General features: G+C 41.8%; 2 protein-coding genes across 3 annotated transcripts in view; both read left to right on the top strand.

Moving 5' to 3' along the window:
- Positions 1-360: 360 nt before the first annotated feature.
- LOC106607651 (activator of 90 kDa heat shock protein ATPase homolog 1) lies at positions 361-19029 on the top strand. Its single transcript, XM_014204825.3, has 9 exons — positions 361-794; positions 11598-11788; positions 14122-14204; positions 14732-14849; positions 14948-15039; positions 15491-15616; positions 16626-16727; positions 16832-16883; positions 18530-19029. The coding sequence occupies exons 1-9, from the start codon at positions 715-717 to the stop codon at positions 18700-18702; spliced, it is 1017 nt and encodes a 338-aa protein (XP_014060300.1). The 5' UTR covers positions 361-714; the 3' UTR covers positions 18703-19029.
- A 656-nt stretch (positions 19030-19685) lies between these two features.
- LOC106607650 (protein sel-1 homolog 1) overlaps positions 19686-25748 on the top strand; it is a 45560-nt gene continuing 39497 nt past the window's right edge. For both annotated transcript variants that reach the window (XM_014204823.3, XM_014204824.3), the window contains exons 1-3: positions 19686-20273; positions 20516-20559; positions 25157-25358. In XM_014204823.3, coding sequence (XP_014060298.1) covers positions 20186-20273; positions 20516-20559; positions 25157-25358 — 334 coding nt within the window. In that variant the 5' untranslated portion in view covers positions 19686-20185. The remainder of the gene's footprint in view (positions 20274-20515; positions 20560-25156; positions 25359-25748) is intronic.

A 25748-nucleotide genomic window follows, 5' to 3' on the forward strand; every position in this document is an offset into this window, starting at 1 on the left:
TCCCCGAGAGTGCTGGGGAAATGAATGAAATCTGAGTACAAGCTTTGGGTGGATAGGCAATGGCATGGCGAGCAAGATGGTGTTGCTTGGGAGGGAGTTTAGCCACTCTGTTCTTCCTGGTATCCCACCTTGGTTTCTCCCTCAGCCAGTGATAGATCTAGGGTTGTTTGAGAGGGTAAGAGATGTTGAGGAAGGAGTAGATTCAGTTGTAAGTGAACATTATTTAGACCTTCACTGTCTCTGCTCCACACTCCAGTCCAGTTGGTGGCGGTAATGCAACTTAATGCCAACTGCCAACTCTACAGACGAAGAAGAAACTCTGCTGCTGCATTTTTTTGGGGGGGGGGGGGGGGGGGTGGTATATGCGTCACTTCCGTCTGTAGCTGTACACCACCTTCATATGGTAATGGCGAAAGCTCCTTGCATGGCAAAACGATTTTTCGAGAAAGACCAGGGTCATAAAACCAGGAGGCAAACCGTCGCTCAGGAACATAGTTACGGGCATAACGCAATTTTAGATAATAGTCGACCTATTTACTTAATCGGTTTAGCTTGCTAACGTTAGCTAGCTAATCATAACGTTTGTTCCTTTCGGTTGCCGGCATTTACGATTCATTTAGCTAGCTAGTTAGCAAGCTTCGGGGACTCAATTGTACAGCTTGTTTGATAGTAAGTTACTACTGTTGCTAACATTAGCTAGCCACCACTGTCGTCATGGCTAAATGGGGAGAAGGGGATCCACGCTGGATCGTGGAGGAGAGAGCCGATGCAACGAACGTCAACAACTGGCATTGGTGAGTAACGTTAGCCAAGTTGAAGAAAGCACACTGCCTTTTCGAGATGCAGTTGGAAAGGCCTGCTCACTGGCAAGCTATTATCAGACCAAGGCAAGGGTTCCGGAAGTAGAAACACGGTTTAGACTGCTCCTACAACAGTTTTGCTTCGGTACTGCACTGCAGTTTAAATAACGCCCGGTCCAGACTCCCACATAGAGAAGTCAGTTGAAAATGCCTAAAAATAGACTTTAGTCATCACCTTTGGGCGGTGGTGGAAAAAGTACTCAATTCTCATACTTGAGCAAAAGTAAATATACCTTAATAAAAAAATTAATTACTCAAGTGAAAGTCACCCAGTAAAATACTAACAAGAGTAAAAGTCTAAAACTATTGGTTTTTAAATGTACTTAAGTATCAAAAGTAAAAGTGTGGATAATTAAAAGTTCCTTATTTTAAGCAAACCAGACGGCACAATTGTTTTTTAAATTTACGGATTGCCCGGGTCACACTCCAACTCTGTCATCATTTAAAAACAAAACATTTGTGTTTAAGTCTGCCAGATCAGAGGCAGTAGGGATGACCAGGGATGTTCTCTTGATAAGTGTGCGAATTGGACCATTTTCTGTCTTGCTAAGCATTGGGCTCCCGAGTGGCGCAGAGGTCTAAGGCACTGCATGTCAGTGCTAGAGGCGTCCATTCCAGGCTGTATCACAACAGGCCGTGATTGGGAGTCCCATAGGGCGGAGCACAATTGGCCCAGCGTCGTCCGGCTTATGGGTTTGGCCGGGGTAGGCCGTCATTGTAAATATGAATTTGTTCTCTTACATCTAGACGTTCTGCTAGCGGAACACCTGCTCCAATATCCAATGATAGGCGTGGCGTGAATTACAAATTCCTCAAAAAACCCAAAACTTCCATTATTCAAACATATGACTAATTTACACCATTTTAAAGACAAGACTCTCCTTTATCTAACCACACTGTCCGATTTCAAAACGGCTTTACAGCGAAAGCAAAACATTAGATTATGTCAGCAGAGTACCCAGCCAGAAATAATCACACACCCATTTTTCAAGCTAGCATATAATGTCACATAAACCAAAACCACAGCTAAATGCAGCACTAACCTTTGATGATCTTCATCAGATGACACACCTAGGACATTATGTTATACAATACATGCATGTTTTGTTCAATCAAGTTCATATTTTTATCCAAAAACCAGCTTTTTTACATTAGCATGTGACGTTCAGAACTAGCATACCCCCCGCAAACTTCCGGTGAATTTACTAAATTACTCATGATAAACGTTGACAAAATACATAACAATTATTTTAAGAATTATAGATACAGAACTCCTTTGTGCAATCGAGGTGTCCGATTTTAAAATAGCTTTTCGGTGAAAGCACATTTTGCAATATTCTGAGTAGATAGCCCAGCCATCACGGCTAGCTATTTTGACACCCACCAAGTTTAGCCCTGACCAAACTCCGATTTACTATTAGAAAAGTTTGATTACCTTTGTTGTCTTCGTCAGAATGCACTCCCAGGACTGCTACTTCAATAACAAATGTTGGTTTGGTTCAAAATAATCCATAGTTATATCCAAATAGCGGCGTTTTGTTCGTGCGTTCAAGACACTATCCAAGGGTGACGAAGGGTTACGCGCCCGACACGTTTCGTGACAAAAAATTCTAAATATTCCATTACCGTACTTCGAAGATTGTCAACCGCTGTTTAAAATCAATTTTTATGCCATTTTTCTTGTAAAAAAGCGATAATATTCCGACCGGGAAAGCATGTTTACGTACAAAGAGAGAGAAAATAAAAGCATGGGATCCCCTCGTGCACGCGCTTGAGTCTCATAGTACTGTGACCGGCCACTATCCAAACGCGCTAATGTTTTTCAGCCATGGCCTGCAAAGCCACCATTCAGCTTTTTGCCGCCTTCTGAGAGCCCATGGGAGCCGTAGGAAGTGTCACGTAACAGCAGAGATCCCCTGTATTGGATAGAGATAATCAAGAAGGCCAAGAAATGGTCAGACAGGGTACTTCCTGTACAGAATCTTCTCAGGTTTTGGCCTGCCAAATGAGTTCTCTTATACTCACAGACACCATTCAAACAGTTTTAGAAACTTTGGAGTGTTTTCTATCCAAAGCCAATAATTATATGCATATTCTAGTTTCTGGGCAGGAGTAATAATCAGATTAACCTCTATGGGCTAGGTGGGACGCTAGCGTGCCACCCGTGGTGCACTCCATCAACAGCAGGTGCATTTCAAGAGCGGCAAATTTGAATCCAAATAAATGTCAAAATTCAAATTTTTCAAAAATACAACTATTTTACACCATTTGAAAGATAAACATCTCCTTAATCTAACCACGTTTTACGATTTCAAAAAGGTTTTATGGCGAAAGCATAAATTTAGAGTATGTTAGGACAGTACATTTACAAGAGTTGTGTGTAATGTTTTGTCAAGTCAAAGACAGGGTCACCAAAACCATAAAACCAGCTAAAATGATGCACTAACCTTTTACAATCTCCATCAGATGACACTCCTAGGACATTATGTTAGACAATGCATGCATTTTTAGTTCTATCAAGTTCATATTTATATCCAAAAACAGCGTTTTACTATGGCATTGATGTTGAGGAAATCGTTTCCCTCCAATAACCGGCAGTCAAGTCAACACCACAAATTAAATAATTAAAATTAGAAAACATTGGTAAAATGTTATATTGTCATTTAAAGAATTATAGATTTACATCTCTTGAACGCAATCAACTTGCCAGATTTAAAAATAACCTTACTGGGAAATCACACTTTGCAATAATCTGAGCACTGCGCCCAGAAAAATACGCGTTGCGATACAGACTAGACGTCATGTTGGGGAGATCTAAAATCGAAAATACTATGTAAATAATCCATTACCTTTGATTCTCTTCATCAGATGTCACTTCCAGGTATCACAGGTCCATAACGAATGTAGTTTTGTTCAAAAAAGCTCATCATTTATGTCCAAAAATCTCCGTCTTGTTAGCGCATGATCTAAGCCAGCCGGACTTCTCGTCATGAACGAGGGGAAAAAATATATTTACGTTCGTTCAAACATGTCAAACGTTGTATAGCATAAATCATTAGGGCCTTTTTTAACCAGAACATGAATAATATTCAAGGTGGACGAATGCATACTCTTTTATAACGTATTGGAACGAGGGTACCCAACATGAACTCGCGCGCCAGGTGTCTAATGGGACATCATCGTTCCATGGCTCTTGTTCGGTCAGATCTCCCTCCAGAAGACTCAAAACACTTTGTAAAGGCTGGTGACATCTAGTGGAAGCAATAGGAAGTGCCAAAATATTCCTCAGCCCCTGTGTTTTTCAATGGGATAGGTTTAAAGTCAATACAACACATCAGGTATCCACTTCCTGTCAGAAAATGTCTCAGGGTTTTGCCTGCCAAATGAGTTCTGTTATACTCACAGACACCATTCAAACAGTTTTAGAAACTTTAGAGTGTTTTCTATCCATATATAATAAGTATATGCATATTCTAGTTACTGGGTAGGATTAGTAACCAGATTAAATCGGGTACATTTTTTTTATCCAGACGTGCAAATGCTGCCCCCTAGCCCTAACAGGTTAAATCGGGTACGGTTTTTTATCCGGCCGTGAAAATACTGCCCCCTAGTCATAACAGGTTAACTGACTTGCCTAGTTAAATAAAAACAAATAAATATAATGAGTACTTTTGGGTGTCAGGGAAAATGTATGGAGTAAAAAGTACATAATCTTCTTTATGAATAAAGTGAAAGTTGTCAAATATAAAGAAAGGAATGATACCCCAAAAAACAACTTAAGTACTTAACACAACTGCCTTGGTATAAAACATTCATTGAATTATTCAAATAATTGTTGAGGATGCCAATTTTGTTTTTCCATCACTCACATCAAAAGATATTAACATCTTATATTCATCCAATGTCTGCTGTGTTTTTGGATGATGTGACGTCTTTGCTGCTCCCTATGCGCAGTGAGTGCTAGTGTGCGTGATGTTGGTCCATATAAACCAGGCCCCCAGTGTCTGGTCTGGAGCGTGAAGTCACGAGCTCTGCTGCTACATAGCAACCTAGCGCTGCCAAAATGCCAGGTCTATCTGAGGAAGCCGATGTAAATTACGATCGCCAGAACTGCCAAACTAAAACATTTCAGACGCCCGTTTTGGGCTCTAAAATGTATTTATGATGATCAAGTTCCGTTTCCACAGTGAATTATTTGAATGTTCGCTACAAATCCATATATTTAATTAAATAGTGATCCATTCTGAGGACTTCATTTGTCATCATACAGGACCGTGCTGACAGACCAATCACGATGGGATTGGTCAATGAATCGGTAAGCATATAGGAACCGGACGATATTAGCTATAAATGCCAACATCTGCATTGGCCCGATGTCTAATTTAACGCCAATGTGCAAAACCGATGTCAAAGCTGACGTGCATACCTATATAACGTAGGTAGATGACAAATGACGCCACGGAGAATCCAGTGCTACATGTGCAACACAGCATTCCCAACCTAGCCCACAATGTCTGCAGTGTGTATCTATTTTTTTTGTTTCAAAGGAAGATAACAAAAAGGACACAAGCAACGTTTGTGCTGGTATTTCCTGAGGTGAGAAAGTGAAATCTTTCAATACCACAAACTTAATTACTCATTTGAAAGTGCATCACCCCCAGACGTTCAGAGACTACTTAGAACAAAAGCAGGAAAAAAAACTAAGCACACACTTCCAACAAGTTCAAGTCGAGCAGTCATTTGAAAGGGTGAGAAAATTTCAGCGAAACAACTCAAAGGCGAAATCCATTTACACCAAGCTAATGGAATTCATTGCCCTTGACTGGTCGAGCACCTCGAGCCCCAGTACACATTACCAAGTAGGTGCTTTTTTTCAGATGTTGCCCTACCGGAGTTGCAGTGTTGTTGAAACAAACATCCATGAGCTACTTGCTATGGGCGTCACTGTTATTAGCTTCACGACTGACATTTGGATCAGTGATGTCATCCCCGTGAGCATGCCAAGTCTGACACCACAGTGGGTCGACAAGGATTTCGTACTGAGGAAAGCCGTATTGCATGCTCAAGAATGTTACTGGTTCTCATACTGCTGCCATTTCAATGGCATTTGAGAACATGTTTGAAGCATGAACACTCATAGCTCCATTCAAAAAACTGACTGGAGAAATAAGCTCAACTGCGTCTGCAGCAGACGTGATACCCTGTCATGGCATTGAAACGCCTGCTCAACAAAAATGCCAACACAGACCGTCGGAAAAGTACTAGAGGTTGTGATCAAGCGATTCAGTGGCATTCTCTCTGAGCCTCTTTAACGCTACTTCGATGCAGACTAGAAAAAGGGTTTACATCAAATGTTAGACAGCTGGACAAGATAGAAAGGGACACAGTGACAGTGTGCACTGAGGAAGAAGACCCACGACAGAAGAGGCCACGGACAGACAGAGCTGAAACGTCGCTGCTTGACATGTATGATGCCTTCCCTGTAGCTCAGTTGGTAGAGCATGGTGTTTGCAACGCCAGGGTTGTGGGTTCGTTTCCCACGGGGGGCCAGCATAGAAAAAAAAATGTATGAAATGACATGTATGCATTCACTACTGTAAGTCGTTCTGGAAAAGAGCGTCTGCTAAATGACTAAAATGTAAAAACATGTAAATGTAATGAAATCCTGGTTGAGAAGGAAACGATTGAACAACGAAACAGCACAGCAAGTAAGTGAAATAAATAGGTTTTGATTGTTTTATTGGCGATGGGGACATGCATAATAAATGACAACAAAAGAAATTTTTGGTGTGTGTGTGTGAACTATTTAACTGTATTAGTTTTAAGGCCAAAATATTTTTAATCTGGCATCGGTATCAGAGTTTTTGGCAAGGAAAATATCGGTATCGCCCAAAAATGTCAAGTCGGTGGATCCCTATGCCATAGACATTAAGGTTGACTCTCTCTGGCAGGATGTTAATGACTACATTGAACATGATCTTTTGCTAGTTACTGCCACTTACATCATGATCCTTAGCGATTTGATATATATTTTTTGGTGCCATTCAGCAATATGCAGGGATGCAAACTAGTCGCCTTTTGGTGAAATTTGCCGTTTAAAAAAAATCCAAAGTAGGTAAACTACGTAATTTGTGCAGATTTGTATTTGGGGGCAGGGCTTGTCTAATATGTGCGTTTGGGTCACTAATGGCTGTAAGTGAACCAGTGATGTGCGTTTGGAGCAATACTGTCTTTATCCAAGGCTCGAGACTGGGCTCAGCCAGTCGTTCACATAACAGAATGCTGCACGCGACTGAAGAGAAGAGCCAACCAACTTTCTAGTTCCAGCATCAGCGCGTGCTCTGGAAAGAGAGTGGAAAGGCAGTTTGCCAGTTACAACGCTAGCATTGTTAAGTATCTTGCTACAGTAGCTGGATCGAATTCTCCGTTAACTAGCCAGAGAAATGTTGAGTAACATTTTAGCTAACTTGGCTGATCAAATAATTTAGTTTATGGTGTGAAAATTAGCTAAAAGAACGTTTCAACATCAGATGAGGTAACGTTAGCTCGAGGAACCAATTAGCTATATTATTAACTGGTTATACGACTCCTTGCCGTTCCTTAAGCTATAACATTAGTTGCTCACTGGACCCTGGCAATCTGTGTGAAATGTTAGCTAGCTAATGAACTAATGTTTTCCCTCTGGTTAATTTTCAGAATGGGAGAATTAGGTGAAAATTAGATGTTGCTTGTTAAACAAGTGGATTCAGGGATCAAGTGGAGCTGGGCCTGGCTTTAAGCTGGATGCCAATAGAGGTGAAAAGGAACACCACACACTTTCCCTCTTTTTCAATAAGGAGTATAAAAAGGGATATGTCAGGTGTGTGTACTCTCTGCCTGAAATAGATCAATTATGCCAACAAAAGGTCTCATGTTCTGCTGCAGGCACATTGTAGAACAATGTACACAGGCAGAAAGTGTACAATGTAATAATGTGCAGTGTAGCCCAAAGATATTGCTTTTGCTGTGTTGAACTTGACATACTGTAACACTTTCGTGTGAGTGAGGGGGGATTATTACATTTTTTTATTCAGTGAATATTACTTTTGCACACATGTAGCCTTGTGCACTTAATCCATGTCTACTATAGTGGCCACAATAATAGAGCATAAATAGAATGCCTGTTTGTTTCATTCTAGTGCAATATTTAGCGTGTGTGTGTGATCACAAGTTTTCTATTATAAAGGCTGTCATCGCTGCAATATTAGTGTATTGTTTTTTTTTTCTCTCAGGATTTGAGTGTCATTTGCAGTAAAGTCTAGGCAACAAATAACATTGGATTGCGTTCCTTAATTTTTAGCTAGGAGTTTGGTTCACATGAGCCACTTTTTATTTTACACACCGAGACTGATCATGTTCTTTGTTGTTTAATTAGTACAGTTAACCTGCATTTCAAGAAGGGATTCCAGCCTAAAAGTCACTAGAAATCTAAGGCAACAAATAAAGGATCCCCGCGTTTGCGTGTCAGTGAAAAAAAAGTCACCTTTTTGGGCCCTCACCAGTTTGCATCTCTGAATATTACATGCTTCATATTCAAATACTTCCTTTTTTTCGTTGTATTCACAGGAATGTCCCTGTATTGATGTGTAATATTGTTATTGTTTCAATAAATACTTCTGGCTTCATGTGACGTCGGGAGTTTTCCATAGCGCTGACATTCCAAGTATTCCTATCTACTAGTTTTAATGTCTATGGTATAAACTGTATGCAACCCGGATATAGACGGTCCATGAATCGGCGTATGCGAACGTGAATAGATTACTCTGTGTAGCATTAGTGCTGTAGGAAGGTGAACCTTTGCCCCAGTCTGAGGTCCTGAGCGCTCTGGAGCAGGTTTTCATCAAAGATCTCTGTACTTTTCTCCTTTCATCTTTGCCTTGATCCTGACTAATCTCCCAGGCCCTGCCGCTGCAGAACTTCCACACAGCATGATGCTGCCACCATGCTTCACCGTATGGTTTCCTCTTTGATGTACCTGTACTGTCTCCTCCTCCTAGATGTTAGCGGGGTGAACAGGCTGTGGTTCGGTGGCTGAGGTCCTTGATGATCTTCTTGGCCTTTTACTCCAGGTGCTGTAAATGTCCTGGGGAGCAGGCAGTGTGCCCCCAATGATGCGTTGGGCTGACTGCCCCACCCTCTGGAGAGCCCTGCAGTTGCAGACGGTGCAATTGTCATACCAGTCGGTGATGCAGACCGACAGGATGCTCTCAATGGTGCATCTGTAGAAGTTTGTGAGGGTCTTAGAGGCCAAGCCAAATGTCTTCAGCCTCCTACACCATACTCTCTGTGTGAGGGGACCATTTCAGATCGTCAGTGATGTACACGCTGAGGAACTTGAAGGCTGTGGCTTTGTCGAGGGCCAAGACCATAGTACACCACATGCACTGGGGGTAGAGAATAATCAATCGTGTTGCTGTGGACACAGGATATTCACACACACACACAACCTGTTTGACCTCGCTGTGATACTGTAGGCCTACTTATGTTACTTATCTGAGAAATACTATAGCAGTAAATTAATAAACCTGTCTCCAATACATTTGTATTAGTTTACACAGACCCACCGTGGACCTTTTTGGCAAATAAATGTGTGAAAAAGCATCCCGTGGTTTGATTTGTCAACGAGCTCAATGTATTCAACACTGGTGGTAACCAGTTGATCCTAGTAAATGATTCCCCCTCTATGTTCTTTTGTGAACTGTCTTGGACTCATTGTTTCCCTGTTTACTACTCAGATAATTTAGTCTGACCTTAAGTAAAATAATTGTAAATAGTGCCTTCAGAAAGTATTCATACCCCTTGATTTATTCCACATTTTGTTACAGCCTCAATACAAAATGGATTTAATATATTTTTCCACTCATCTACACACAATACCCCATAATAACTAAGTGAAAACATGGTTTTAGAAATGTTTGCAGATTTATTGAAAAATGAAATACAGAAATATCTAATTTCTGGGTCTAAGAGCTTTCCACACCTGGATTGTGCAACATTTGCCCATTTAAAAAAAAAAAAAAATATATATATATATATATATATATATATATATATATATATATATATATATATATATATATATATATATATATATATATATATATATATATTTTCAAAATTCTTCAAACTCTGTCAAAGTGGTAGTTGCTTGTTGCTAGTCAGACATTTTTATGTTTTGCCAGAGATTTTCAAGTAGATTTTAAGTCAGAACTATAACTTGGCCACTCAGGAACATTCACTGTCTTTTTGGTAAGCAACTCCAGTATAGATTTGGCCTTGTGTTTTAGGTTGTCTTGCTGAAAGGTGAATTCATCTCCCAGTGTCTGGTGGAAAGCAGACTGAACCAGGTTTTCCACATTTTGCTTGTGCTTAGCTCTGTTCCGTTGCTGTTAATTATTATTTTTTTTTTTTTATCTTAACACTCTCCGGTCAATGACAAACAGGCAACACTGCTTAAAAAAATGGAGAGTGAAACTATGTAATGTGTTGCATTTGAACACTTTGTATTCAGGACAAAAAGAAAGTGAATTGCTTTGCCACATTTTTTGCAGTATTACTTTAGTGCATTGTTGCAAACTGGATGCATGTTTTTGGAATATTTTTATTCTGTACAGGCTTCCTTTCCAGTCTGTTAATTAGGTTGGTATTGCGGAGTAACTACAATGTTGATCCATTCTCAGTTTTCTCCTATCACAGCCATTAAACTCTAACTGTTTTAAAGTCACCATTGGCCTCATGGTGAAATCTCTGAGCGGTTTCCTTCCTCTCCAACAACTGAGTTAGGAAGGATGCCTGAATCTTTGTAGTGACTCTGTGTATTGATACACCATCCAAAGTGTAATTAACTTCACCATGCTATTATATCTACCAATAGGTCCCCTTTTCTTTTAAGAGGCATTGGAGAATCTCCCCGGTCTTTGTGGTTGAATCTGTGTTTGAAATGTACTGTCCAACTGAGGGACCTTAAAAGTATCTGTATGTGTTGGTTACAGAGATGAAGTAGTCATTCAAAACTCATGTTAAACTCTATTATTGCACACAGTCCATGCATTTTAGTATGTGACTGTTAGTCAAGTTTTTACTCCTTAATTTATTTAGGCTTGACATAAAAGGGATTGAATGCTTTTAATTTATTAGTTTTTTTTTTTTATCCACTTTGACATTATGGGGTATTGTGTGTAGGCCAGTGATAAAAGCATTTCAATTGAACCCATTTTAAATTCAGGCTGTAGCTGAACAACATATGGAAAAGGTCCAGGGGTGTGACTTACTTTCTGAAGACAATGTATATTTATTATGTAAATAAACCCAATTGAACTATAGTTCTGAAGGAAAAATTAACTTGCCTAAGAATATGTTATTGAAACGGATTACTTTCTTTTGAGTCCATCTAGGGCTATGCACACACTGCTACAATGGAGCTTTGCTGGCATGGTGCCAGCAATACCTGGGTTGTGGGTTTGATACCCGCACGGGCCACACATACTGAACATGTCACGGTGCCAATGCTGACAGCTAAATTACCATATCACAGTTTTACTAGTTCATTACACAAGGCACAAAATATGAGAGGTCTGAAACAGGGAAATTCTCCAATAACAATTGCTTGTTTCTGTTACAGAATGCTTTGTTGGGTGACTGTGTGACCTTATGAACACAACCCAGTTGAATATATGAATTCATTGCGTGTCCCTACAGGACGGAGCGTGATGTGACAGGCTGGTCGACAGACAAGCTGAAGGAGCTCCTGTTGGGGCTGCGCGTGGAGGGCCCCGAGGGGAGCTGCGAGGTCACCGACGTCCCGAAGCTGGACGGCGAGGCGTCCATCAACAACCGCAAGGGAAAGCTCATCTACTTCTACGAGTGGAATGTCAAGGCGACGTGGACCGGTGAGTGCAGCACACTCTCTCACACCACTCTGTATGGAACTCATGTTGAACATATAGTAAGATGTTTTCTGCTAAAAGTATCCCACATTTTGATTGAAACACAGAGGGTTTTGAGCCAAACTAAGTGCAGCTTAACACTCGTTTCCATGGTGATGAGACTAACTTTTATTTATTTTATTTAACCAGGTAGGCCAGTTGAGAACAAGTTCTAATTTCAACTGCGACCTGGCCAAGATAAAGCAAAGCAGTGCGACAAAAACAACAGTTACACATGGGATAAACAAACGTACAGGCAATAACACAATAGAGAAATGTATATACAGTGCGTGCAAATGTAGTATGATTAGTGAGGTAAGGCAATAAATAGGCCATAGTGGCGAAATAATTACAATTTAGCATTAACACTGTAGTGATAGATGTGCAAGTAGAGATACTGGGGTGCAAAAGAGCAAAAATAAATAACAATATGGGGATGAGGTAGTTGGGTGTGCTATTTACAGATTGGCTGTGTACAGTGATCGGTAAGCTGCTCTGACAGCTAATGCTTAAAGTTAGTGAGGGAGCTATGACTCCAGCTTCTGTGATTTTTGCAATTCGTTCCAGTCATTGGCAGCAGAGAACTAGAAGGAAAGGCGGCCAAAGTAAGAGTTGGCTTTGGGGATGACCAGTGAAATATACCTGCTGGAGCGCGTGCTGCTATGGTGACCAGTGAGCTGAGATAAGGCGGGGCTTTCCCTAGCAAAGACTTATAGATTGCCTGGAGACAGTGGGTTTGGCGACGAATATGAAGCGAGGGCCAGCCAACGAGAGCATACAGGTCACAGTGGTGGGTAGTATATGGGGCTTTGGTGATAAAACGGATGGCACTGTGATAGACTATATCCAATTTGCTGAGTAAAATGTTGGAGGCTATTTTGTAAATGACATCGCCGAAGTCAAGGATCGGTAGGATAGTCAGTTTTACGAGGGTATGTTTGGCAGCAGCATAAGTGAAGAAGGCTTTGTTGTGAAATAGGAAGCCGATTCTAGATTTAACTTTGGATTGGAGATGCTTAATGTCAGTCTGGAAGGAGAGTTTACGGTCTTACCAGACACCTAGGTATTTGTCGTTGTCCACATATTCTAAGTCAGAACCGTCCAGAGTAATGAAGCTAGTCGGGCAGGTGGGTGCGGGCAGCGATTGGTTGAAGAGCACGCATTTAGTTTTACTTGCATTTTAGAGCAGTTGGAGGCCACGGAAGGAGAGTTGTAATGGCATTGAAGCTCGTCTGGAGGTTTGTTAAGTGTTCAAAAAAGGGCCAGAAGTTTACAGAATGGTGTTGTCTGCGTAGAGGTGGATCAGAATCACCAGCAGCAAGAGCGACATCATTGATGCATACAGAGAAGAGTCGGCCCAAGAATTGAACCCCGTGGCACCCCCATAGACTGCCAGAGGTCCAGACAACAGGCCCTCCGATTTGACACACTGAACTCTATCTGAGAAGTAGTTGGTGAACCAGGCGAGGCAGTCATTTGAGAAACCAATGCTATTGAGTCTGCCGATAAGGTTGTGGTGATTGACAGAGTCGAAAGCCTTGGCCAGGTCGATGAATACGGCTGCACAGTAATGTCTCTTATCGATGGCGGTTATATCATTTAGGACCTTGAGCGTGGCTGAGGTGCACCCATGACCAGCTCTGAAACCAGATTGCATAGTGGAGAAGGTACGGTGGGATTCGAAATGGTCGGTGATCTGTTTGTTAACTTGGCTTTCGAAGACTTTAGTAAGGCAGGGTAGGATAGATATAGGTCTGTAGCAGTTTGGGTCTAGAGTGTCACCCCCTTTGAAGAGGGTGATGACCGCGGCAGCTTTCCAATCTTTGGGGATCTCGGACGATACGAAAGAGGTTGAACAGACTAGTAATAGGGGTTGCAACAATTGCGGTGGATAATTTTAGAGGGTCCAGATTGTTTAGCCCAGCTGATTTGTCGGGGTCCAGATTTTGCAGCTCTTTCAGAACATCGACTATCTGGATTTGGGTGGGGGGTGGGCTTGGGCAAGTTGTTGTGGGGGGTGCAGAGCAGTTGGCCGGGGTAGGTGTAGCCAGGTGGAAAGCATGGCCAGCCGTAGAAAAATGATTATTGAAATTCTCGATAGTCGTAGATTTATCGGTGGTGACATCTATATTCTCCCGTACACAAAGACCCAGGGGTTCAGTGAGAAGTGGGTGGGTTGTCATAGTATCTGTCTTCTTCAAAGTAGGCTTCGACATCCTTTTCTCTCCCTCCCTCCCTCCCTCCCTCCCTCCCTCCCTCCCTCCCTCCCTCCCTCCCTCCCTCCCTCCCTCCCTCAGGAACATCAAAAACCGGAATCAAGTACAAAGGGAACATTGACGTTCCCAACCTCTCTGATGAAAATGACATGGACGACTTAGATGTAAGTTATGACAGAATGCCATTCAGGATCATGCTCTTTCAGGCTAATCGACAGCTGCTAACTGTTGGTTGTAATGTTAGTTACTCCTGAAAAGTTACATTTGTTTCTTTTCTACTTTATTTAACAATTTGCAGATATGAGAACAGAGACATTGAAAACAGTACAACATCCCTAGTCCCTTTCCCCCCCATCCATCTCTCCCACCCACCCCACCAAGGCTTCATACAAGGACATCACAAAAAAGTAAATAAAAAAAAGACAAAAATAAACAATGATGGAAAGAAAAACTAAACATTCAAGAAATTGTATTGATAGTAATTGGTAATGGCAACATCACTGCTGACTTCCAACTGTAGCACCAACACCATTCTCCAATAGGAGCACCAACAACATCTAGTCTATATCCGTGGGCCCAAAGGGAGTTAAGTTTATTTCTTTGCACTACCTTTATATGGGTAGAACAAGACCACACCTAACATAACAATTTGTATAGTCTATGCTCTCTTTTTTGCGGGGGGGGGGCACAGATCAGTGTGGTTCTTTGCAAGGATGAACCCAATACACCTCTCACCGAACTCATGAGGAAGGAGGGAGCAAAGAAAGTGCGAGCTGCCCTGGGGAGCTATGTTGGCCACCTGAAATCGGGTGAGGCCTTTATTCAAATCTATTTAACTCTATTGCCTGTTTATAGGCGATAGTTCAGCTTGATACTAGTTGAAATTGAACTTTTCCGATGATTGCAGAGTTCACTCAGGGCATGATCCTCCCCACGGCGAATGGGGCGGCGAGCAAGCCACAGCCTTCGCAGACTAAGGTCAAAGTTGACAAAACCCAGGTGGGTAGCAGTTGCCTTCTTACCTTACGCCCTGATTCTCTAACATCAATCTCTTCCGTTATGGATTTAACAATGGTGGAAACTTCCAGCTAATGTTTACATCAATCCAATACAAACAAAAGGAGAAGAATTGGGACGCAGCCAATGTATCAAGGGGGTAATGATTTAAAACCCAACTAGCAATAACAGTGTAAGGAATGTTCCATACATGTTGTGTTCAAGAAGAGTCCAATTAGCAAAACAAAGAAATTAATGCTTTTTTTTTATCTGCAAAAATGTAACTGTGAAGTTCATCCCCACCGCCCTTCATACAATGTAAAGCGCCACAATCCATTCCAAAATGTATTTACTCAACTTCCAAGTATTCAGGCTTATCGAGTATTACGTGAGCTTCACCTAAGGTACAAATACTGGGACTTCATGATCATGCTTGTCTGTTGTATGTCCCCAGATTGGTCCCTCTGCTTCTGCTCCACCATCCAGCACAGGGGTCAAGATTTCAACCTGCAAGTTTAGTCTCAAGGAGACCTTCCTCACCTCACCTGATGAGCTGTACAGAACCTTCATCAACCAGAACGTGGGTGGTCAAGTAGTCTTTTCCTTGTCCTTTCCTCGAACATCACTTATCGGGTCAGGCATAACAGTTGGAAGTAATACACTACATGACCAAAATATACTCCAGGAGTATATTCATTACGCAGATTCTGTTGCTAAACGTATAGTCTGTTGCAAAATGTTTTGCAAATGTAACTGTTTACTCCAAACGAAAACCTTTTAACAAAAACAGGAGTTTCTATTGGACAAATTCAGTTGGGTCCATCTCCGTTTCGTTCCATTTGCTCTGTTTGCTTCCGTTTTAGTTCTTAAACGGTTCCCCTTTCCAGTCTTTTCCCATTCACTGAGGAAGTAGGAAAGGATGCCATTTTAGAGTATTGAAACAACCATAGTTTGGCAATGGTGAGATGCAGAGAGGCTTAATTGCAGCGTTTCCCAAACTTGGTCCTTGGGACCCCAAGGGGTGGATGTTTTGGTTTTTGCCCTAACACTGCACAGCTGATTCAAATTATCAAAGCATGATGATTATTTGAATCAGCCGTGTAGTGCTAGGGCAAAAACCAAAACGTGCACCCCTTGGGGTCCCGAGGACCGAGTTTGGGTGAAGCAGTAAAGCAGGGTTTTCCATGTCATTAACAAGCTTAGTTGACCTAATAATGTAGAGTAAGAATATCATTGAGTGCATGTGCTAGTTTGCCTTCTAAAGAAAGGGTTTTGATATCCTTTTTTCCCCCTGCGGTACTTCACTAGTGCAAATAATTTCACCAGTGCAAACATTTTTGATTCACTCTTATATCCAATGTTGGATTTTACTGTTGCTTTCAATTGGGAACGAGGAGCAACCTCAGTGAACTAGACTTAAACTCTGTGTAGATTACTTCCGGGTCAGAAATGTTGCCTATTGTAAGATAATGTCCACCTACTTTTAAATTGGTGGACCATAACTCTTTTGAATCATGACTACAATTGGCTGACGGCTTGTAGGAATCATTGCTGATTTGACTCCTCTGGTCTCCTCTCTGGTAATGCAGATGGTCCAGGCGTTCACCCATGCTGCAGCTGTGGTCGACGGAGAAAAAGGAGGGAAGTTTCAGCTGCTAGAGGGGAGTGTCAACGGAGAGTTTACAGAGCTGGTGAGGACACGTGTCTGCTTGAGATCATGTTTGTTATCTGTCAATCGTAACCCATTGTGGAAGAATATCAAAATCTAACTGTAGTCTTTGTTTCCACTTCTTAGGTCCCAGATGAGAAGATTGTTATGAAATGGAGGTTCAAGACCTGGCCATGTGGTAGGTTTCCCCACTTGCTCTGTTGATTTTGTGTGTGCTCCTTTTAACCTCAGCAACTTTCAATATCAACTTTAATTTCAGCATGTCTCCACTTAGGTATTTCTTATACAGGTAATCTCTACAACACTAACTGCTTTCTCAACTAGCTCCTGGGGACCCACAGGTTTTGCAGGCTTTTGTTTCATCCTAGAACTAAGGATAACACTCATTGAGCAAACTGGAAACCGCATTTATTGTTGATGAGGACTTTAACAAAGGAAATCTGAGGAGAATTCTCCCGAAATTCCACCACCACATCTCCTGTGTTACACGGGAAGAGAGGACACTTGATCATTGTTATTCTCCCTTCCGAGACAGTTAATCCAGAGAATCAGAATCAGAGAAAATGGCTGTCTAGCAATGATCAACCAAGTTGATAGTGCTTGAAGAATTTTATTGAAGAATAATGTGCAAATATTGTACAATCCAGGTGTGCAAAATTTATAGACTTACCCAGAAAGATTTAAAGCTGTAATCACTGCCAAAGGTGATTCTAACATGCATTGACTCAGGGGGGTGAATATTTATTTAATCAAGATACAGTATGTGTTTTTTTATTTTTATGTATTACAAATTCTATAATTTCCCCTCCACTTTGAGAGTATTTTGTGTAGATCGTGGACAAATCCATTGGATTCCCACTTTGTAACAACAAAATGTGGAAAAAGTCGAGGGGTGTGAATACTTTCTGAAGCATTGTATTTATATTCTGGATTCTGACATTGCTCACGTGATATCTACTATGGATTTGTTAATTGGACGAGTTCTGACATTTTTTGATTTCTTTTGTGTATTTGTTTGGTATTTGCTAGACATTCTACCACTGATAGAACAATGAGACCGATATTTCACTGGATGTATAAATGTGAAGCATCCTGTTGGCGTTTCCGCTCACAACCAAATTTTGTATGGAAGCGATAGCGAGCTCACTGGCGGGCAGTGGGAGAAGATGGAACGAGATGGATTTTGGCTGACATTCTGTACATTTTCTCATCAATTAAACATTTGATCTCAATACAGTTTCCTGTTCCTAAAACTATAATCTGTTGTGGACAGAGTTTTGTGGAATTTACCGTTTGCAAAAGTAAAAAAAAAAAATTGCGCTGCTTAGGAGTGCAAAGGCAAATTGAGTTATTGTGCACTTCAGTGTAGGTGTTCCTTAACGGAAATATGCAGATATACTGGAACGCGCCAATAGGATATTGCTTGCGCGTGCTTGGCTCTGCCCACCTCTTTGCTTGTTCTGCCCACTATCACTCATTTGTTCCCATTAGACCACAGCTTGTCGATTCAATCTTGGTTTAGTTATAAAAACATTTGATTCAACTGCACTGTTTGAGCTAGTAACAAGCATTTCGCTGCATCAACTATAACACCTGTAAATCTGTTGATGCGACCAATACATTTTGATTTGATTTTAACATACCTGATTAAACTAATCACAGGCTTGATGATTGGTTAGATCCGGTGTGTGTTAACTGGGCAGGAACAAAAGCCTGCATACCCTGTTGGGGACCCACGACTGGACTTGAGAAACCCTGGATAGTAACATAAATGGCTTGGATATATTGTTTTTGCAACAAATTACTCTGATTTCCCTCTTCCAGAGCACTATGCGACTATCACTCTAAACATGAAGGATCGAGGCAATGAGACTGAGCTGAAGCTGGAATGTAAAGATGTCCCTACTGGAGAGGAGGATAGGACGAAGGAGGGTTGGAAGAGATACTACTTTGAAGCCATCAAACAAACTTTTGGATTCGGGGCCCGACTCTACTGAGATTGACTCCTCTAAGTCATGAACAAAAAAAGAGAACCTGATTATTTAATATGAATGAATACTCTCTTTGACACTGTCTTGTAGCACTAGCCATACTGGGTGCCTTTTCCACTTGGAAGACTGGCTTGCAGTGTAAGGGTCAGTGGTTCAAGGCTTCCTTTGCGGTCTGCTTAACTCACTGAGTCTACGCAAAGGAGATGTAGAAACAATCACTCGAATGACAGTATATTTACGCGCTGACAGTATTTGGAATTAATGATTAGTATTCTCTATCCAATTCTGCACATTTTGAAGTGTCATGCTGAAATAAATGCAATTTTTACTGAATTATGTCTTGTGGGTTTAATGATGACTGATTGTGCAAAACTACTGGTTAGTGGCTACCCGATGTCCAGTGATGGAATTATGTCTTGTGGGTTTAATGACTGACTGCAAGACGACTGGTTAGTGGCTACCCGATGTCCAGTGATGTTACTATGGAAAAAAGGTTGCCTCACGCTTGATATTCTTAGTGATTTGTTAAACAGACATCAAAACAAATTGCAGTGCACATTAAATATGGATAACAGGAGGTACAATTAATTACAAAAGGTTTTGAATTATATTTTCAATATATTATTCCAAGGGAATATATAGACTATCATACCCATTATGCAGGTAGCCAAGCGGTTAAGAGCATTCTTCTAGTAATCAACAGGTCACCGGTTTGAATCCACGAGGCGACTGTGGGAAAATCTGTCGATGTACCCTTGAGCAACGAATTTAAACCTAACTGCTCCTGTCAGTCGCTCTGGATAACGTCTGCTAAATTACTTAAACGTAATTATGCTAAGACTAGTACTGATTACTCTTTTTGACGTGCCAAATACATTTTATGCAACACAAAACGTACACGAATTATGTCCACAGGCGGAAACATTTTGTGCAACCCCGTCTACGGTGCACGCAAGAAACGTAATTGTGTTTACACACCCGATTGGATGACGTCTTTACATTTGGTCAATGTCAGCCAACGCGTGCTAGGATTAGTCTGTCGGAGAGATTAGGAAGTGGCGTTCAAGGCAGGGTAGTTTAGCTAGCTGTGTTTGATTAAAACTGCGAACGGTATAACAGCACAGCGTTGCAATTTATCAACAGGCTTCAAAGACCAGGAACGCGTACAGTTACCTTAGCTAACGAAACATTTATCTCAAAGCATATCGAAACTAGGTATTTTGTTTAGCTAACATGCTAGCTATCCAGCTAAATATCTTCCATGTCAGCAGTAAAAAAGCTTGAGCTAGCTATCGTTAAGAAAAAAAAAAACAGTGTACATACCCTATGCTGCTATCAAATATTTATTTCGTGGGCTTTGGGCTCATGAATGTTAGTTAGCAGCGTATGCAAGAGAAGAAGAATCCTGTAAGTGGATAACTAGCATTAGCCACGGAGCTAACTTCGTTAACTAAAGTAACTAGCTAGCAGTCGTTAGTTTGTAATCGAAATGGATTTTAAAGGGTCATTCAAGACTTCGAGGATGGTTTTGTCCCTGGTCATTCTCCTTATATTTTTCTCACACGGAACAGCAGCTGGTAAGTCTTAACGTCAGCCGGGTAGATGTCATCTGTCATAGTTGATACAATTTGACAGATTCTGTAACGCTAGCAATAGTAAGCTTGTTTACATTTTTTGAGGCGCAAACTATCAATACTGTTTGTAGGAAAGTACTTTTTCTTCCTACGAAGTGGTGTTTTTTTTTTAACGAAAAGTGTTTGGATTGTCAACTGATGCACAATGCCTAATCAATTACATTTTCTTTGTTGTCTTTCTACAGATGAAGAGCTACAGGGGAATCATGATCATGCTCCTGAATTGAAGGTAGCTATAAACACATTTCACTAGCCCTAGGTTCAGATAGGTACCTTGATGTAACAAGCAATATATACAGTGCATTCGGTAAGTATTCAGACCCCTTGACTTTATCCACATTTTATGTTACAGCTTCTAAAATTGATTTAAATTGTTTCCCCCCCCCCTCAATCTACAATCTACCCCATAATGACAATGCAAAAACAGATTTTAATACAATTTAGCAAATGTATAAAATTTAAAAAACGGAAATATTACATTTACATAAGTATTCTGACCCTTAGTACTTTGAAGCACCTTTGGCAGCGATTAAAGCCTTGAGTCTTCTTGGGTATGACGCTACAAACTAGGCACACCTGTATTTGTATTTGGGGAGTTTCTCCCATTTCTTTTCTGCAGATCCTCTCAAGCTCTGTCAAGTTGGATGGGGAGTGTCTCTGCACAGCTATTTTCAGGTCTCTCCAGAGATCGGGTTCATGTCCAGGCTCTGGCTGGGCCACTCAAAGACATTCAGAGACTTGTCCCGAAGGCACTCCTGCGTTGTCTTGGCTGTGTGTTTAGGGTCATTGTCCTGTTGGAAGGTGAACCTAGCCCTAGTCTGAGGTCCTGAGTGCTCTGGAGCAGGTTTTCATCAAGGATCTCTCTGTACTTTGCTCTGTTTATCTTTCCCTGACTGGTCTCCCAGTCCCTTCTGCAGAAAAACATCCCCACTGCGTGATGCTGCCACAACCATGCTTCACCGTAGGGATGGTGCCAGGTTTCCTCCAGACGTGACACTTGGCATTCAGGCCAAAGAGTTAAATCCTTGTTTCTCAAGTGGGCTGTCATGTACATTTTACTGAGGTGTGGCTTCCGTCTGGCCACTCTACCATAAAGGTCTGACTGGAGGCAAGTCAGTTAAGAACAAATTCTTATTTACAATGACGGCCAAACCCAGACGACGCTGGGTCAATTGTACGCCGCCCTATGGGACTCCCAATCTCGGCCGGATGTGATGCAGCCTGGATTCGAACTAGGTACTGTAGTGGCGCCTCTTGCACTGAGATGCAGTGCCTTTAGACGGCTGCGCCACTCGGGAGCCACTTGGGGGAGTACTGCAGAGATGGTTGTCTTTCTGGAACTCTGGAGCTGTCAGAGTAACCATTGGGTTTTTGGCCAAGGCCCTCCTCCCCTGATTGCTCAGTTTGGCTGGGCGCCTAGCTCTAGGAAGAGTCTTGGTGGTTTGAAACTTCTTCCATTTAAGAATGATGGAGGCCATTGTGTTCTTGGGGACCTTCAATACGGCAGACATTTTTGGGTACCTGATCTGTGCCTCGACACAATCATGTCTCAGGGCTCTACGGACAATTCTTTCATCCTTATGGCTTGGTTTTTGCTCTTACATGCACTGTCAACTGTGGGACCTTTATATAGACAGGTGTGCCTTTCTAAATCATGTCCAATCAATTGAATTTACCATAATTGGTCTCCAATCAAGTTGTAGAAACATGTCGAGGATGAGTCTCACAGCAAAGGGTCTGAATACTTATTTCAATAAAGTATTTCTGTTTAAAAAAAGTATACATTTTCAAAAATGTATAAAAATGTATTTGTCATTATGGGGTCTTGTGTGTGTGTGTGTGGATTTTTGAAATGTAATTTTTTTAAATCCATTTTAGAGTAAGGCTGTAACGTAACGAAATGTGGAAAAAGTCAAGGGGTCTAAATACTTTCCGAATACACTGTACATGTCATATATTGATAGACTGGATAGATTCATTATGCCGTCGCAATCTTCGCTCTCTCTTCTATTCTATCATCTCTTCCTTCCACTAAATCCTTCTCCCTCCTGTCTCCTGACTCTGCATCTTCAACCCTACTCTCCTCTCTGTCCACCTCTTTTCACTTACACTGTCCCCTTTCCTCCCGGCCGGCTCGACCCTCCCCTTCTGCTCTGTGGCTGACTTACAGAACAGGGCTGCAGGCAGCTGAGCAAAAATTTAGGAAAACTAAACTTTCCAGAGGACCTATCATCCTTCCACCCTCCTCTCTACCTTCTCTTGTGTATCCTTTGCTAAAGCCACTTTCTATCACTCTAAATTCCAAGCCTTGGCCTCCAACCCTGGGAAACGCCAACCCCGACACCTTCTCCATCCTTAATCCTCCACCTCCTCCCCCTACCTCCTCCCTCTCTGCAGATTACTTTGTCAACTTAAAAAAAAAAAATAATGTTGACGACATTCCATCCTCATTCAGTCAGCCTACTAAAGCCACTGGTCCCACTCACACAGAACTACCCTACGTCTTGACCTATTTCTCCCCTCTCTCTCCAGATTAAATTCTGCGACTTGATGTCAAGCCGCCTGACAACTGGTCCACTCAACCCCATCACCTCTTCCCTTCTCCAGACTATCTCTGGAGACCTTCTCCCATTCCTCACTTCCCTCATCAACTCATCCCTGACAACTCTCCGCTCTGCCAAAGCTGAATCTCTCTCCTCTGTTCTCATCCTCCTAGATCTATCCGCTGCATTCGACACTGTGAACCACCAGATCCTCCTCTCGACCCTCTCAGAGCTGTGTGTCTCGGGCTCTTCACACACTTGGAATGCATCCTACCTGGCGGGTTGCTTCTGATCTGGTTTTAGGCCCTCTCCTCTTTTCTCTATACACCAAGTCACTCAGCTCCGTCACATCCTCTCATGGTCTCTCCTATCATTTTTATGCGGATGACACTCAACTACCTTTCTCATTCCCCCCTTCAGACTCCCAGGTGGCGACTCACATCTCTCAGTGCCTGGCAGATATCTCAGCTTGGATTTCAGCCCACCACCTCAAGCTTAACCTCGACAAGACTTAGCTGCTCTTCCTCCCGGGGAAGACCTGCCCTCTCCAAGACCTCTCCATTACAGTCGACAACTCCACAGTGTTCCCTTCACAGAGTACAAAGAACCTTGATGTGACCCTGGACAACACCCTATTGTTCTCTGCAAACATCAAAGCAGTGACTCGTTCCTGCAGGTTCATGCTCTACAACATCCGTAGAGTACAACCTTGCCTCACACAGGAAGCGGCGCAGGTCCTATTCCAGGCAATCGTCATATCCCGTCTGGATTACTGCAAGTCTCTGTTGGCTGGGCTTCCCACTTGTTCCTTCAAATCCATGTAACTTATCCAGAACGTTGCAGCCCATCTGGTGTTCAACCTTCCTAAATTCTCTCATGTCACCCCTCACCTGGCTTCCAGTCGAAGCTCACATCATTACATCCGTGGTGCTTGCCTACTGAGCAGCAGTGAGAACTGCTACCTTCAGGCTATGCGCAAACCCTACATCCCAATTAGCCAACTCTGGTCTCTTGGCGGTCCAACCCAACATCCCAATTAGCCAACTCTGGTCTCTTGGCGGTCCAACCCCTACGGGAGGTCAGCTCCAGCTCAGCCCAGTCAAAGGGGTTAATCCATTTGAATTCAATCTCTTTTTGACAGCATGCCATTTGTTTTAAACAAAACTTGTTTTGCTCATAGAAGAAGTGGTCGGAATGTTACTTTTGTTGATTGTTGCCTAAACATGGACCTGAATGACTCATTTTGCATACCTTACCCTACCATTAGACATCCATGTCTTGATCACTGGAAAAGATAAACACTTGAGTTTATCATTTAAAGGGTTACAAACAGAGTATGAAAGTGTGACAACCATCTTTAAATCATAAGAATTGCCATTTGATTTAACCATTAACGTCTATATAAAAACGCAAACTTCATATATGCGTAGGTTGTAGCTTATATCCTATTTTATGTCATCTAAGTTTTTTTGTGTTGTGCCTGCCATCGGTTGAGACATCATGCTCTTGAATACAGGGTGGGTGTCATTTCAATCATAGCAATAGAATGGACCTATCCCTTTAGACCACTGTTGTGTATCAGGTACACCATTGACATTGAATTGAAATTGTAACTTCTGATTACTACCACAAAGATGGCCAACGGTCCACCCACTGTTGAATGTCAACTCAAATTGTCATGTCTATTCGATTATCTATATTTCTATGATTTAAATAGGTTTTCTATGGAGGATTGACAGTATAATTTAAAACAACATATTCCCATTCGTCAACATTCTCTGATGTCTGGACCTCCAGCCATCTTTATGGTACCATTTGGATGTAGACATTTCAATTCTATTCCCATTTTAGTACATTTATCAGCCAAAACATTACACCCACCATGTATTCAAGATCATGTCTCAACTGATGGTGGGCACAACACGAAAACCTCATGATGTAAGCTGCAACATCTGTGAATATGAAAATAATTTGAGTTGGATGGTTAAAATGTCAATTTGTATAAAAAAAATACAATTGTTTGACAACCCTGTTTATAAGCTTTTAAATGATATAAATCTCAACCATTTATCTTTTCCAGTGATGAAGACATTGTCTCATGGTATGGTTATTTAGCAAAGAACTGACCAAAGCAGATTTGTGTAGCGTTGGTGTTACACTCACCCACTAACCATCAAGATAATGACAATATAATAAGTTATATTTCATCATGTAACATGACGTGACTTAAAATGCCTTTGCTTCCCCTCCACCATCTCATATTGGTTGTTTCCCCCCCTCTAGTCTTACCATGACCCCAACTCTGAGGAAGAAGAGGACCCAGTAGGTTCTAGGATTGTAGCAGGAATGGTGACTTCCCCCAGGGAGGCCCCGCAGCGTGAGGGGGAGAGAAGACCTGATGGTGGGGTCCAGGAGGATGGGCTAGAGGGGGAAGAGAAGGACTTGCCCATCCAACCTCCTCCCGTTGCGGAAAGGCCCAAAGAGAGTAAGGACAGCCAGGACAAACAAATTTTCACGATTTCACTAATATCAATAAATCATAGCACGTTTTGGGGCTCATTCAGTCGTTTTTACCGGATTTAGTAGAATCATAATGAAAAATTATGTTGCAAATGATACTGTTGCTTCTTCCTGTTGTCATGTATTTTTGATTTCAAATGGAAAATATGGCGCTCGACAATGTGACCGGGAAGATGTTTATTTACCGGCCGTTTGAGAAAATTACCGGACCCATATAAACTCAGCAAACTTAACGTGCAAATATTTGTATGAACATAACAAGATTCAACAAATGAGACATAAACTGAACAAGTTCCACAGACGTGTGACAAACAGAAATGGAATAATGTGTCACTGAACAAAGGGGGGGTCAAAA

This window comes from Salmo salar, chromosome 06 (genome assembly GCF_965601325.2).
Source record: "Salmo salar chromosome 06, fSalSal1, whole genome shotgun sequence".
Lineage (NCBI taxonomy): Eukaryota > Metazoa > Chordata > Actinopteri > Salmoniformes > Salmonidae > Salmo > Salmo salar.

What these genes read in the sequence shown, in the direction of transcription:
- LOC106607651 (XM_014204825.3), top strand. Translation starts at nt 715, where the DNA reads ATGGCTAAATGGGGAGAAGGGGATCCACGCTGGATCGTGGAGGAGAGA. An exon ending in GAACCTTCATCAACCAGAAC is followed by an intron (nt 15,617 to 16,625) that starts GTGGGTGGTCAA and finishes CTGGTAATGCAG; the next exon opens with ATGGTCCAGGCGTTCACCCA. An exon ending in ACGGAGAGTTTACAGAGCTG is followed by an intron (nt 16,728 to 16,831) that starts GTGAGGACACGT and finishes TCCACTTCTTAG; the next exon opens with GTCCCAGATGAGAAGATTGT.